This window comes from Tympanuchus pallidicinctus, unplaced genomic scaffold (assembly GCF_026119805.1).
Source record: "Tympanuchus pallidicinctus isolate F22 unplaced genomic scaffold, pur_lepc_1.0 scaffold6, whole genome shotgun sequence".
NCBI classification, from domain to species: domain Eukaryota; kingdom Metazoa; phylum Chordata; class Aves; order Galliformes; family Phasianidae; genus Tympanuchus; species Tympanuchus pallidicinctus.
In genome coordinates this window covers 33720877-33736845 of record NW_026294780.1, presented here as the reverse complement: position 1 = coordinate 33736845, position 15969 = coordinate 33720877, and the positions used below count along the sequence as shown (strand labels likewise).

The 15969-nt window shown below is 39.7% G+C and overlaps 1 protein-coding gene across 1 annotated transcript in view; it reads right to left on the bottom strand.

Moving 5' to 3' along the window:
- Positions 1-15969, bottom strand: part of KLHL1 (kelch like family member 1) — a 240216-nt gene that overhangs the window by 36889 nt on the left and 187358 nt on the right. The window contains exon 7 of the mRNA XM_052705588.1: positions 7353-7577. Within this exon, the coding sequence (XP_052561548.1) occupies positions 7353-7577 (225 nt within the window). The remainder of the gene's footprint in view (positions 1-7352; positions 7578-15969) is intronic.

Here is a 15969-nt window from a genome sequence, read left to right as displayed (position 1 = left end):
AGTTTTATCATGAGCAAATACATTCTGAGCTTTCTATCCAACAATTCTCTAACTTCCCATATTTTCTTTCCTCCGCCTTCTGAACATACTCTCTTAAGATTCATACTCGCACACACGAGTTTCATGACAATCAGATTAACAAGCACTCTGTAACCTTAAGAATACTTTCTAGGTACTTAAGAATACATTTACATATATTTAGCTGGATAAAAACAATGGGTTGAAGCCATAACCTACTACATAAACCAAGACTCTGAAATCTTTATGTCCTCTGGGGTCATCTGGATAGAGTGAATTACACCTTAAGCTACAGGTTATAAAAAGAAATCCAAAGCTTTCTCACCCGCAATAAAGGGAAGAAATTTTTATAGCAACTTCACTCAGATGATTCCTGTTTCCAAGAATGAAAGAGGAATAGTATGATCCCATAACCTTCCTGCAATCTAAGCTGAACAGAGGTTTAGTAGCTACTACTGTGTGCCATTATCCTTCTTTCCATTCAGACCAACTTGAAAATACACATTTAGTTATGGACTGTGAAATCCAGATGTTCACAAAGCCAAAAAATGAAGTTGAAGTGTATGCCTAACAATCTAAATCTTGCCCACAACAGAAGCTTAGACAGTTTTTACACAGTTAATGGAAAGCACAAGCCAGTTTAGGACACTTCCCTGAAAAGACAGGTAGCCTAATTTTCCCACAGAAGCATTTATATTGTTTGCTTTGGAACAATAAGCTCAGTGTCATTTGTTTGTTCAGTTCCTTCATTTCTTTTTTTTTTTTTTTTTTTTTTTGTTTCTTCTATTAACCATATTTTCTTTTCTTTTTTTTTTTTTTTTTTGTTTTTGTTTTTGTATACAACATTTACCTTCAGCCTACCACTAATTCCTTATTTCTTCCTTCCCTCTTCTTCCTCTGTGCAGCTTCTTCCTTTTTCCTTTTTATTTTCTGAATTCATCATTCAAAATATATTTTTATACTCCCTCTCTCCTTTTTGTTCTTTCAGTTATTTTCTACTGCAGTTATAAAAGTTTTAATTTGATCTTTCTCTTTCTGATACCAATTTTCATTCATTGTTTTCTGGCTTCACGTTACTCTTTTTTATTCCATAATGTTTTATGCCCTATTTGATATTAAATATTAGAATCAAAGACACCAGAATTAGCTAATAGCACATTTCCCGGTATGGTCAGGAAAAAAAAAAAAAAGAAAAAAAAAAAGAAAAAAAAAATTTTTAAAAAATCAATAAAATGATTAACAATTCACAATAAAATCATGGACAAAAATTCTGTCAGAATTGGAATAAAATTTGTGTATGGAGTGCATTAATTTTAACTCCATATTTGTAGTTCATCACATAAGTCTATTGTCTTCACTGGACTTAAAGTTCTATTAATTTAAACCTCATATCATTACATACCCTAGGAAAACCACTTTACCTTGTAGTACTATTGAGAAGTCAAAATCAGGTCAGCATATCAAAAGTCTGTGCACGAATATGTATAGGCAAATTTTATTCTAAGATGTGACACATTTCATTGCAGGGAAGATATTTAAGATATATACGTCACTTTGCAGTTTAGAAATCTTTTTTTTCTGCACTGAAAATAAGTAAAGATAACTAGCTTAGATGTAGACATATTAAGTAAACCTAAATTAAATTTAAAGACAATAATTGAATTTCTATTTGCATTTTGGATTTTGAAAATCAAGACAACAAATGGAAATGAGAGTTCAGATATCACATTGTTCAGCCTGGAGAACAGGAAGCTCAGGGGAGACCTCATTGCTCTCTATAACTTCCTGAAGGGAGGTTGTAGCGAGCTGGGGGTCGGCCTCTTCTCTCGTGTCATTAGTGATAGGACCAGAGGGAATGGTTTCAAGCTACGGCAGGGGAGATTCAGGCTGGACATTAGGAAGTATTACTTCTCAGAAAGGGTGGTCAGGCACTGGAATGGACTGCCCAGGGAGGTGGTGGAGTCACCGAGCCTGGGGGTGTTCAAGACTGGATGTTGTATTGAGGGACATGGTTTAGTGGGAGCTATTGGGAATAGGTGAACGGTTGGACTGGGTGATCTTTTAGGTCTTTTCCAACCTTGGTGATTCTATGATTCTATGATTCAGCTTCTATATGACCACTATAGGCAATTTAGGAATAACTAGTTAGGGAAAACAGGAATACAACATATCTTGCTTAATGCTGATAGTGGTATGAACGATCCTTGAAAAGGTATGGAATGTATGTTTACAACAGAAACGTATGCTCTACCAACCACGATTAAACTATTAAACTTTGTGAAGCATTATTATATTTATATATTATTATATATTATTATATTATTAATTTTTTATTTATTTATATTATTTCATTATTATCATTACTATTTTATTTATTTATTTATTTTAATTTATTTATTAATATAATTTATATTATTATATTATATTATTATTATATTATATTATTAATATATTATTATATTTATAATTATTATATTGTGAAACATATAAAGCATTATGTAAAGCATTATGTTCATTACTGACATAATGTGTATACTCATGAGCATATTTCCTATCATGTGGTATAACAGAAAAAATATAATACTTTGAAACAGCTTCATCGCCGAGGTTCGCTGCTTCAGAGCTGTTCCAGCCAGAACCGCAGCGACCGACCGCGAGGTACGCGGGCTTTCGGCCGGTTCCTTCACTCAGGGATCGGCGACACAACAGAGCGGCTGGACAGCTCTCAGCCGGGCAGTTCTCGCGAGAGCAGCTGACGCGGCGGGGGCGTTGCCAGGGCAACGGCTCTGCGCTCACTCCCCTCGCCTACAAAAAGCCTCAAGGACAGAGGAGGAATTGAGGTGTGAGAATCACCAGGGCTGTTGTAGTGAGGAGAAACTGTAAGCCAGCCATACACGGGACTATGCAGCAAAGATGGTTGTTATCACTCTCAGGTGAGTAGTAAGGGCTCCTGTTAACGACCCAGCAACGGCGTGAGGGCCAAGCCAGCGCTACCCGCTGCAGGGCGGGGCTGATCAGTCACACCTAAGGCCATCTAGTAGTGTTAGTGTGCCTGCTGGTTTGCAATGGCTGCATCCCAGTGGAAGGCTACCGCCACAAACGTTGTGGAGACACAGATGGAAGTCCCATGCTCACGCACAAAGAAGACTGCAGCCAAAAAGAGTGTGGAGACCCAGACTGAGGTCTCATGCATGCTTGAAAGGATTGCTGATGCTAAGACAAGTGTGGAGACTCAGACTGAGGCCCCAACACAAGATGTTAATACACAGGTCATTGGCTGTCACGAGTGCCAGAGCCCAGCCTTTGCAGTGCAGGGCGATGGAGGCAGCACTTGTATAAGATGTGACCAGTAAATGACTTACTCAGCCTTGTGGTCAAGCTGAAGGAGGAGGCGGAAAGTCTGAGGACCATAACTGTGAGAGACAGACTGATTTGCCAGTCTCTATTGGCCCTGAGATCTTGGCACACAACTGAGGCTCCACATGGAGCATGTCACCCCCTGCTGCCTTGCAAACAGGTGGGAGAGGGGAACAGGCAGGCAGACAGTGCTGCAGTGAATCCCCTGTCCTTTCCTCCCCCTAGCAACAATTTGAGAAAGGAGGAGGAGTGGAAACAGATACCAGCTTGGCAGAGTGGACATCCCTCATCCTGACCATACTTGGCTCCCCATGTGCCTCTGCGCAATAGGTTTGAGTCCCTGGAAGTCGAGGGAGAGGTGAGTGAGGGTGTGGAGGGAGATCCATCCATGAGGTTACCTCTGGTGAAGTTGTCAACCCTAAGCTTCAAGACTACCTCCACCCAGCAGGACAGAAGGGTGGTTGTCATAGTCAAATCCCTGCTGAGAGGAATGGAAGGCCCTATATGTTGGCCTGACCTTACCCGTGGGGAGGTGAGCTGCCTCCCTGGGGCACAGACCAGGGACATTTCTAGGAAACTTGCTGGACTGATTCACCCTTCTGATTATTATCTCTTATTGACAGTTCAGGCGGCAGTGACTGCAAGTTGCTAAGAAAAGCCTCAGGGGAAGGAGACAAAAAGAGTGCCACTAGAGTGGAGTGGGTCGTTCAAGGGCTTGTACCAAACTTGATGGGCGAAGAGGGTGGAATACAAAAGGATGGACTGCAGCATGGGGATGCTGGGGATGCTGCTGTTCTACGGGATCCTAGATCCTCTATGAAAGCAGCGAAACAGATAGCCCAGCTGAAGTGCCTTTATACCGAGGCACACAGCTGGGGAAATAAGTAGGACGGGTTGGAAACCATGGGGCACTTGGAAAGTTATGACCTTGTTGCTATCACAGAAACATGGTGGGATAACTCCTATAACTGAAATGCCGCCATTGAGGGATACTGGCTCTTTAGAAGAGATAGGTGAGGTAGGAAGGGTGGGGTAGTTGCACTCTATGTCAAAGAGTGGATAGGCCGTGAGGAGCTCCCTCTGAGAAACAGTCAGGAACAGGTTGAGAGCCTGTGGGTTAAAATTAGGGATGGGTCTAACAAAGGCCAGCTGGTGATAGGGGTATACTACATGCCACCTGATCAAGGGGAGACTGTGGATGAGGCTTTCTTGCTTCAGATGTGAAAGGCTTCGTGCTCACAGGCTCTTGTCCTGATAGGGGACTTCAACCATTTGATATCTCCTGGAAAGACCACACAGCGAGCTGCAAGAGGTCCAGGAGGCTCCTGTAATCCACTGATGATAACTTTCTGGTCCAGGTATCAGACTGACCAGAGTTGAAGCTCACCAATGCTGAAGATATCATTAAAGGCATTAAGGTTGAAGACAGCCTGGACTGCAGTGACCATGCCCTGGTTGAGTTTGTGATCTTGAGGGATGTGAGCCTGGTAAAAAGTGATGTCAGGACCCTGAACTTTGAAAGAGTGAACTTAAAGCAATTCAATGGACTGTTGGCCAAGATCCCCTTGGATGCTGTCTTTAAAAACAAAGATGTTGAGGAGAGCTGGCTACTCTTCAAGGATGCCTTCCTGAAAGCACAAGAGCTCTCCTTCCCTCTGAATAAGAAAGCGGGCAGAGGAGGTAGGAAATCACCATGGCTCAGAAAGGACCTAATGGGCATGCTGAGGGCAAAGAAAGACGCATACAAGCTCTGGAAACAAGGGCTTGTCACCTGAGAAGAATACAGGGATGCCACCTGGACTTGCGGACATGGGGTCAGGAAAGCCAAGACGCAGGCAGAACTGAACTTGGTGAGAAATGTGAAAAACAATAGGAAGACATTGTACAGGTCCATTGGCGAGAAGAGACAGGCCAAAGCGAGTGTACCTCCTTTGGTAAATCTAAAAGGAGAACACACTTCAATGGACAAAGAGAAGGCTGAGGTACTGAATGAGTTCTTTGCCTCAGTCTTCACTGGCAGCCAGAATTCTAGTATTTCTCACGTCCCTGAGCCTGGCATCCCTAAACCTCTAGGTGGGGACTGGGATGGTAAGTTCCCCCCAGCTGTAAAGGCAGAGCAAGTTCGAGACTGCCTCATGACACTGAATGTGTACAAGTGTGTGGGGCAAGGGTTCTGAAAGAACTGGCTGAGGTGGTTGCTGAGACCCTCTCCGTCATATGTGAAAAGTCGTGGCTGTCAGGTGAGGTCCTGGATGACTGGAGGAAGGGTCACGTCACTCCCATTTACAAGAAAGGGAACAAGGAGGACCCCGGGAACTACAGGCTGGTGAGTCTCACCTCTGTGCCTGGGAAGATCATGGAACAGATCCTCCTGAATGACATTTTTGATCACATGTGGAATGAGCATGTGATCTGAGACAGCCAGCATGGCTTCACCAGGGGAAGGTCATGCTTAACCAATCTGGTGGCCTTCTATGATGGAGTGACAGCGTTGGTGGACAAGGGAAAGGTGACTGATGTAATTTACCTGGACTTGAGAAAGACCTTTGACATGGTCCCCTACCACATCATTATCTCATAATTGGAGGGATGTTGATTTGATGGGTGGACCACTCGATGGATAAGAAACTGGTTAAAAGGCCGCAGACAGAGGGTGGTCATCAATGGCTCAATGTCCAGGTGGAGGCCGGTAGTGAGCGACGTCCCCCAGGAGTCTGCCTTGGGACCGGTGCTGTTTAACATCTTTATCAGTGACATCAATGATGGAATCAAGTGCACCCTCAGCAAGTTTGCTGATGACACCAAGCTGAGTGGTGCAGTTGACACAGTGGAAGGAAGGGATGCCATTCAGAGGGACCTTGACAGGCTAGAAAGGTGGGCCCGGCTGAACTTAATGAGGTTCAACACAGCAAAGTGCAAGGTTTTGCACTTGGTCCGGAGGAATCCCAGGCATCTAGACAGACTAGAAGGAGCGGTTCTTGAGAGCAGACCCACGGAGAAGGATCTGGGAGTCCTGACAGATGAAAAGCTTAACATGAGCCAGCAGTGTGCCCTTGCAGCTCGGAAAGCAAATGGTATCCTGGGCTCCATCAGAAGAGGAGTGGCCATCAGGGACATGGAGGTGATTGTCCCCCTCTACTCTGCTCTTGTGAGGCCCTATTTGGAGTACTGTGTCGAGGTCTGGAGCCCCCAGTACAAGAAAGACAGAAATCTATTGGAGAGGGGGATGAGAGCCACAAAGGTGATCAGGGGACTGGAGCACCTCCCCTATGAAGACAGGCTAAGGAAGCTGGGCTTGTTCAGCCTGGAAAAAGAAGGCTGTGGGGTGACCTCATTGGAACCTTTCAGTACCTAAGGGTAGCCTACAAACAGGAGGGGAATCAACTCTTTGTAAGGGTAGATAACTGCAGGACAAGGGGAAATGGTTTGAAGTTGAGGGAGGGGAGATTTAGGTTCAATGTCAGGGGGAAGTTCTTTACAAAGAAAGTGGCACGGTGCTGGAACAGACTGCCCAGAGAAGTTGTGGATGCCCCGTCCCTGGAGGTGTTGAAGGCCAGATTGGATGGGGCCTTGGGCAGCCTATTGAATTCAGCCTATTCAATTCATATTGAATGTGGAGGTTGGTGGCCCTGCATGTGGCAGGAGGGTTGAAGATTCATGATCCTTGAGGTCCCTTCCAACCCTTGCCATTCTGCCACCAATCTTTTAAAGTTTCCGTTTCTTTTGCTGTCTTGTCTTTTCTTAAGTTTTCATACATCATTAAATCATAAAAAAGTGTCTTAATCTTCTTTATACATCATTAAATCACAAAAAAATGTCTTAATCTTCTTTATATTCTTAGTGATCTAACAAGCACAATATAAATCTTAATTGATACTGATGAATGTGATATGATAGCTATAGAAACTTAAATTTTGCATTATCATTTACTTATCTGAAAAAATGTGTTAGATTTTTAGAACTTTTTTTTTCCTTACCTAAACCATGCCTGTGTGTTGACATTGGTGGTAACACAGTCCAAGCTTTTGTCTTTGGATTGTAACATTCAACAGTGTTCAATGTCTTTAAACCATCACGGCCTCCAATGACAAACAGCTTGTCATCAATGACAGCAACACCGAATTGAAGCCTCCTGCCATTCATCACTCCAGCCTGGATCCATATATTTGTTCTGAGATCATACTTTTCAATAGTTGTAGCACCTGATGAGACACAATAATAGGATAATGTATATAAAATTGGCTACCTTTTTTTTATCTATTACAATGTTAGTTATGAAATTGAAAAAACAAACTAAAGCATCTCTCCAGTATCAAAATATTGTGAGCCTGAATAACAGAATGCATTACCCTTATGATCTTCTACATTTCAGCAGAATAACTGTCTGAGATAACTGATTTTGTTACAAGGTAAATTTTAGCAAAATATTTAAAGAACATTTTCTTCTGAACTTAGTAATTTGATCCAGGTCCACAGTTGAGTTCAAAAGATATCATTTAATCACAAAAGTAACTTTTAATGTTAAATATTAGATACAAAATTAAGTTTATTAAGAAAACCAGAGATATTAAAGAGTCTTGTATAGATCTCAAAAAGTGAATAAGTAACACATCCTATTATCTGAATACAACTATGGGAATCACAGAATCATAGACTGGCTTGGGATGGAAGGAAACTCAAATATCACTGTGTCCCAACCCCCTGCAATGGGATGAGTTGCCAGCTACCAGATCAGGCTGCCCAGGACCCCATGCAACCTGGCCTTGAACACCATCAGGAACAGGGCACCCAGAGCTTCTCTGGGCAGCCTGTTGTACTCTCTCACCAGTCCCTGAGTAATGACTTTCCTCCTAACCTAATTCTCTCTTATTTTAGCAAAATACATAACTAATGGTGGTGGCTGTTGAAAAATGGTGTTTTGTAACTGAGAATTTGATCTATCTAAGAGTGTTATTATGTTCTTTGCATCTATTGTAGTTTCCATGGAAGTAAATAGGACGCATTACTTCTGGAGCAACATATATGCAATTCAATCAGATATATTAAATCCCTCTCTAGTTTTATGATACCATACATTATATAAACAAATTTTCACATTTGATTAACAAAGACAGGTTTATTTATCTATTTGCCTCTAATTTAAAATTGATTTGTGCAAATGTATTAATTTTTTGTTCTGAAGTAGCAAAATCGCACGCTTTCTCTACAGTGCTGAAGGGCACATTATAGTGATACATTAATATAGCTATTTGATAATGCTTTAAGTTTTTATATGCTGAATGTATTGATATTTAATCTGAAACTGTAACAAATGTATGCTATAATTCAGTCTACCTTAATGCTAAAGATTGCCATTTAAAAGATTTGTCATTCTGATTTCACAAAGTATTACTAGTACAACAAATACAATCTTTGATTTATGCTCAGCTATATATTTTATCATATTGGTTAAGTCTGAGTTTGGCATAATGCATCATTAAGTTCCATATTTGACTCCTAATCCAGAAGAGTTCCTAGATATGTGAACTCAGTTTATGCAGTACGACATTTTGCCTATCTGGGAAAAAAAATTAAAAAATAAAATTATCAAAACCTATTTCAGCTATTCATGAAAAATATACATAGCCATGAACTAAAACCTTAGCAATTCTTTCACTTTGAGCAGATCTAAAAAAATAAAAGTACTCTTTAAAATTTGAAAACAGAGGAAAGCCTTCCCTTTATATCAGTCAATTTTTTTTGTTTTGCAACTACTTTCTTAAACTTAATAGAGCACAGGAACACAAGATGAATGGTTTCAGTAAGTACTAAGCAATTCCCTGTTGAAGTAATGAGACTTGGTTTAAAAACAGATGGTTGTGTCAGATTAGATACCTGGCATTGAAAGAATGTCTTGTCCTAGTGGTGCTCTAATCTAAATTGTTTTGGTTGCTATGAATCTGAAGGTGTAATATTTAACTTGAAAAAATCCTCCAACGGGAAGGTGGTGAAACCACGGAAAGATACAATCAGTGGAGATTTTAGGATGTCTTTAATTGGAGACCATTGACAAGATGGTCTCCAATTCAAATTTTGAATATACTGAACTACAACATAGGGGATCTGACTACATGAATTTACTCTTTGCTTACAGCCCTAAAGCCACTCATTAACTTTACTCTTGATAGAAGCAGTTAAGAATTACACTGTTCACATTTTGAACCTAGTTCTTTTTATAATGTTTACACTGTTCTTCATTCCAACACAAACTGAGAAGTACTGGAAATGCTCAGTCAAAAAACAGAACAAACTTCTACTTTTACCTAGGAAGAAAAGTGGCTATTATTTCTGACAAAGTCATAAATTCAAGGACATGTTATTATTTGATCATGAAAGTAAATTGATTTTTTGCACCTAGGAAAAAAGAAGAGACAAAACCTTGACTAAGTCCTTTCAAAAGTGCTTAGCTACTTAAATGCTACATCCTCTGGGTATATAAAATCAATAACAGATTGGAATATTGGTATTTCATTCATCATATATTCTACAGTTTCCTTATATTTCAAAAGGAAAGCATTGTTACATTGCTAAATGTTAACATCACAAAAATGCTAAGCACTACAGAGCACTACTTGACAAAAACAATAGTAGAAGCTCATGAGAACTTACAGATCTTGACTGCTAAGTGAATGGCAGCGGAATGGTCAGGACAACAGGCATTAGCTATGAAAATCTTACTTTAAAGACTTTTCATCAAAGATTTCCAGTGTTGGGGATGTAGTGGACACCAAGTTGAACATGACTTAGCATGAGCTCTTGATGCTAAAAAGCCCAATGGTCTTCTTGCTTTCACTAGGTTGCCAGCAAGTCAGAATAGGTCACCTATACATAGCACTGATAAGGATGCACCTGGAATACTGCAACCAGTTTTGGGCTCCCCAGTATAGGAGAAACATGGAGCTGCTGGAAAGTCCAACAAAGGGCCACAAAGATGAGGACAGTAATGCAGCATGTATCCTGTGATGAAAGGATGAGACCTCTAGGACTGTTTAGCCCGGAGAGGAGAAGGCTCAGGGAGAATCTCATCAATGTCTGTAAATATCTGAAAGGAGTATACAAAAAGGACAGAGCAAGATTTTTTTCAGTGGTGCCCACTGCCAGAAATAGACATATTAGGCACAAAATGGAACACGGGAGGTTCCAGCTGAACATCACAAAATATTTCTTTACTGTGCGGTTCACTGAGCACTGGCGCACATTCCCCAAAGAGCTTGTGGACTCCTTGAGGATCTTAAAAAAATGCCTGGACAAATGATGCTGGTACTGGGCAACCTCCTCTATGGTGCCCTTCTTCAGCAGGAGAATTGGGCCTGATCAGCTCCAGAGGTTGCACCCAGATTTCAGCATTCTGTGATACTGCGCATTTGTAGAAGATCCTGAGCTCCATTTTATATTTCCTTCTGCATGTCAGTCTCAGCTGAACATAACACTGCATAGTCCCTCAGAAAGCAGAAAACAAAAGGCACAATTTATGACAAATGTTTGGAGATTTATGCTGAGATCAGTGGTGAATAATGTTTCTCTTCACAGTGCACATCCTCTGATGGATGTACAAAAAGTTCATCAAGAAGCATATTCACATTTTGATTCCTGCCACTGGCCTTCCCTACTGCAGACAACACTTTAGCATACAAAAGGCTCCACGAGCTAAGTGCCGGATTGAAATCCAAAGTTATGCATTAGGTTGCTTCAGTGTGAAAAGCTGTGAGGTTTTTTGCATTACACTGTGACAGTCACCAGAGATTTTCCAGAGGCATGTGCTTCAGAGAATCCTAATGCAGAGGACTTTGCCTGATTAACGTGGAAGATTTTGAATAAGCTAGTTCTATTCTTATTCTCATACTAGATTAATGTTGACTTTTGGGGAATTGCCAGGAATTTCCAGCATTCATTTTCTGCATAATCCTGAGCTCTTTGTCCTGCAGATCTTTTTTTGATGATGCTGATTAGCTAGTCACATTCATATTGATAAATCTCACTTCATGATCCAGTCCCCCACTTGGACAAGAATTAGATGAATGCCAAAATACTTTCTTCTCCTCAAACCTTTATTTCTAATGGGGAAAAAAAAAAATCTATTTTATAGATTGGAAGACAAGAGTGTGTCTAGATAAGACTGTAATACAAACTACTGTGGCCATCAGCATCCACCAGCTGCTGTAAAGATGTGCCTGTTGTGTAGCCCTGTCACATTGTCAGAAAAGGTTTCAGAGAAATAAGAGCTACTCTGTGAACTTAGTGTACACTCCACTCGGTAGGAGACCAGAATTTTTTCAGGGTAGAGCCTGAAAGCAGGAAAGTGGATATGAGGTGAAATGTGATGTCAAAAACTAGAGGTTTCAATTCATTTCCATCCTTAAATCAGTATTACTGACAAGCATTGCTATGTAGGTTGCTGAAAACTTGAAAGCAAGAATGAATTCAAGTTAATATTCAATACACATTCACATACTTATGTCTATATCCATATATTTTACCTAGAAGCACATATATATATTAAATATACATGTCATTTTGCATAAAACAGGGAAAATTGTATAACAGAGTATTTGTGTATATCTCTGTTTCAGAGATAAATATAATATAGTAACAGAGAACTTAAGAGTTTCTAAAAGAGAAAATCATAAGGGCAATTCCTGATTCTGCTTGCACATTTATTCTTCCAAAAGTGGTAGTGGGTGTTGATGTCTAGTGCCTGAGACACTAGCGCGACTAGTGCTACCAAAACAAGGTGAATAGACAGAAAAGGAGTGCTTCATCAAGCTGATGGACTGATTATCATAATGCAGCACAGCACTGAGAAAAAGCTCACTTGCAAGAAGCTCTATGAAGGTGTAGTAATCATGAAGGCAACCTTACACATATAATAACATGTATGATGTCATCATACAAATCCCTCAAATCCCTCTGCCCCACTAGTCACAGAACCGGGCCGAACCAGCCCATAAACCGTTGACAATGTATTATGTATTATATATTATATTATGTATAATTGAAGTTTTTGTCATCATGGATAAAAGTATAACTGGTAGAAGAAAAAAAAAAACAAAAAAAAAAAAAACAAGAAAACAAAAAAAGCCCTCAAAGTTAAAACATAAACAAAGACAACTAAACCTTAAGTTTTGGTAACAATAAATTATCATGTTTATAAAATACTAGGCTTTAATTTAAAAGAATAATGAGATAGTAACTAGAGATTGCAAGTCTACGTATGTGAGTAAAAACAATGTAGTGCCTCTAGAAAGGTATTAAATTTAACGCATTTATTTATTTATTTATTTGTTTATTTTAAATGCGAGGGAGCTTTTTCCATATTTATTCTGAACAAGGAACATCCACAGGGTTTAGTGGGTCAGTAGTATTGTATGCATTATGGTAGGTCAAAGTGACTATGATTAATGTCTGTTTTTACAGGAGGTAATCAGTAAGTAATTAAGAGTAAATTATGAGTCACATTAAAGTTAACCTTTGTATATACTTCAATTTTTCCTTGAAGTTTCATCTCTCTATTTGTCAGTAGAAAGCTGACATAACTTTCATCTCGCATTCATCTTTAAATGCTACTCTTTTTTAGTAGAAATTATGTCCTTTCCTCAGTTACAGTATCAGCAACAATATTTGCTCTCTATACACTGACCAATATTTATATGACTTTATATAAAAGAAGGAATTAGCAAGTCCTATATAATAATAGTATGATAGCAGAAGGAAAACAGAAAACTGGAAACTGCAGAAACAGAAGTGTCAAAAAGGGGGTCTATATATACAAATATATAGACATATTAGAATATATGTAACAGTATATTTTATTTTTGGTAGGCTTTTCAGAGTAACTGATGTATTCATAAGAATCTATTGGTACAGCAGAAGAACTGCGACATAATGAAACCAAAATGATTAATGAAGAGCTTCTTGTTGAATTTACTCAGATAGGATTTTGCTATATTAACAATGATGTGGTAGCACATTTAGAACTGTGACATATCAAACAAACATAGAATCCTTAGAGTTGGAAGAGACCTCTGAAGACCACCTAGTCCAATTGCCCTACAATGAACAGGGATATCCACAGCCAAGACCAGGATCTTATCCAGCAACAACACTAAACTGGGAGGGAGTGTTGATCTGGCTGACGGGAGAAAGGCACTACAAACCTGGATAAACTGGATTAACTGTATGATTTTCAATAGGGCCAAGTGTTGGGTCCTGCATTTTGGTCACAGCAACCCCAGGCAACCCTACAGTCTTGGGGAGAAGTGGCTGAAAAATTGCCTGATGGAAAGGAACCTTGGTGTACTGAAGGACATTTGGCTCAATATGAGCCAGCAGTGTGCCCAGGTGGCCAAGAAGGCTGATGGTATCCTGGCTTGTATCAGGAATGGGGTGTTGAGCAGGACTAGGGAAGTCATCCTGCCCCTGTACTCGGCATTGGTGAGGCCTCACCTCGAGTACTGTGTTCAGTTTTGGGCACCTGCGTACAGAAAGGACATTGAGGTGCTGGAGCAGATCCAAAGAAGGGCAAGAAGGCTTGTGAAGGGCTTGGAGAATATGCCCTATGAGGAGAGACTGAAGGAAGTGGGGAAATGGGGAAGGGGAGGACGGACACTGTTATGAATTAGGGTAATGGGGAAGGGAAGGAGGGTGATAGAAAAGATAGAAAAGAAGAAGCAAGGGGTGGTTAGTGGATAAAATTAGCTAAGTACACCACTGCACACTCCAAAATTCTATTTTTTTTCCTTTAGTTATCATTTGTAAGCTTGTAAAATTAGAATGTAGCTTTGCTGAAACCTCTGCAATTTCAGCTACATATAAATATAAGAATGATGGCATATACAAATTGAAAATTGCCTCAGACATTGAAATGGATGCCTAACCAATCAACTAAAACAAACAAACAAACAAAAAACAAACCTTGCAAGAAAACCAAACAATAAAATACTAGCTCTGTGTTCAATACAGGTATTTTCTTAAGAAGGATTTTTTCCTCACAGTTAGAATAATACCAGTATTTAAAACCATGAAGAAAGGCAGGCATACTATATTTATCATTACAAGGACTCTTCCCCCCACACACACTCTTTCTGCTGCTTTTGCAGCAGAATTAAAACTGTATTATTAAAACTGTTGCTGATCATAGTCATCTGTTTGGCCCAAGATTTAAAGATGCTGCTATGATTAGGTGAAAAAATGATGACCTTGATCTAATGATCTGCAACATTACATCGTGAACTTAAAAGATAGTTACTCAAGTGGAATGAATATGACCTAAGCAGGTTACTAATGCAGGCATCAAGGAGAGTACGTCAGTAAAGAAAGAATTATATAGAAACAGAGCAACCGTCACTGTTGCTCTCATTATTTTGACTGTAAGAAATGCCTTTAAGCACTTAAATAAATAACTTGTGTATAATAGTCCTTTTTTTTTTTTTTTTTTTTTAAATGAATGAATGCATGTGTATAAGGATTTGCCAGAAAGTTACATGAGCAAATATCAGAAAACCTTTGGGAACATTCAATTATTTAAAATGATATCTGTTAATATTGTTAAAAAAGATATTAAAGGCCACCAGTCCCAGTCCTGACCCCCAAATGACATCACTCATCACTGATCTCCATTCGGACACTGAGTCACTGACCACTGTGTACTCTGTGGGTAGAAGCTTGCAACCAGTACCTCATCCACTGAAAACTCAAAAAAAATTCACATATCTCCAGTTATATGTCCAGTTTGGAGAGGATGTTACAAAGGCCTCACTGAAATCCACATAGATGACATCAGTGGCTCTTCCCTTGTCCATAGATGCAGTCATGCTATCATAGAAAGCCAACAGGTTGGTCAGACAGAACTTGCCACTGATGAAACCATGCTAGTTGTCCCATATCACCTCCCTGTCTTCCATGTACCTTAGCACAGCTTTCAGAAGTATCTGCTCCATGACTTTCCCCAGCACAGAGGCTGACAAGTTGATAACTTCCAGAGTCATCCTTTCTACTCTTCTTAAAAATGGATGCTATACTGTCACTAGGGACTTCACCTGACTGCCACAACTTTTCAAAGATTACTGAGTGTGGCTCAGTGACTACATCAGCCATTCCCTCTGGACTCTGAAATGTAAGTATGCTAGACTACCTTTGCTCATCAACAGAAGCATGAGAGTTATGTGGGAGTATATTGGATACAGACACTAATATATCTAAGTGTATTCTTCCATGGTCTGCGTATTTTCATGTAAGGCAAAAGCGAAATAAAGGCAATATCTGAAATACTGCTTCAGCAGGGTAATTAATATTTCAGATTCATTTTCTGCACTATGTTGCTAACACCTTCCAGTTTTCAGCAGGGAATACTAATCTTAAATTTAGTGTTCCTATGCACCCTTACATAAGCTACAGTTACAAAATATAAGGTTTTTACTCTTCCAGAGCATACAAAAGTATGCAACTTATAGGCAACTTAATGCAACTGTTAAAAGACCAGTGTAAAGATACTTAAAAATTTGTGGATATAGCACTTAGGGGCATAATAATAATAATTAAAAAAAAAAAAAAAAGCTT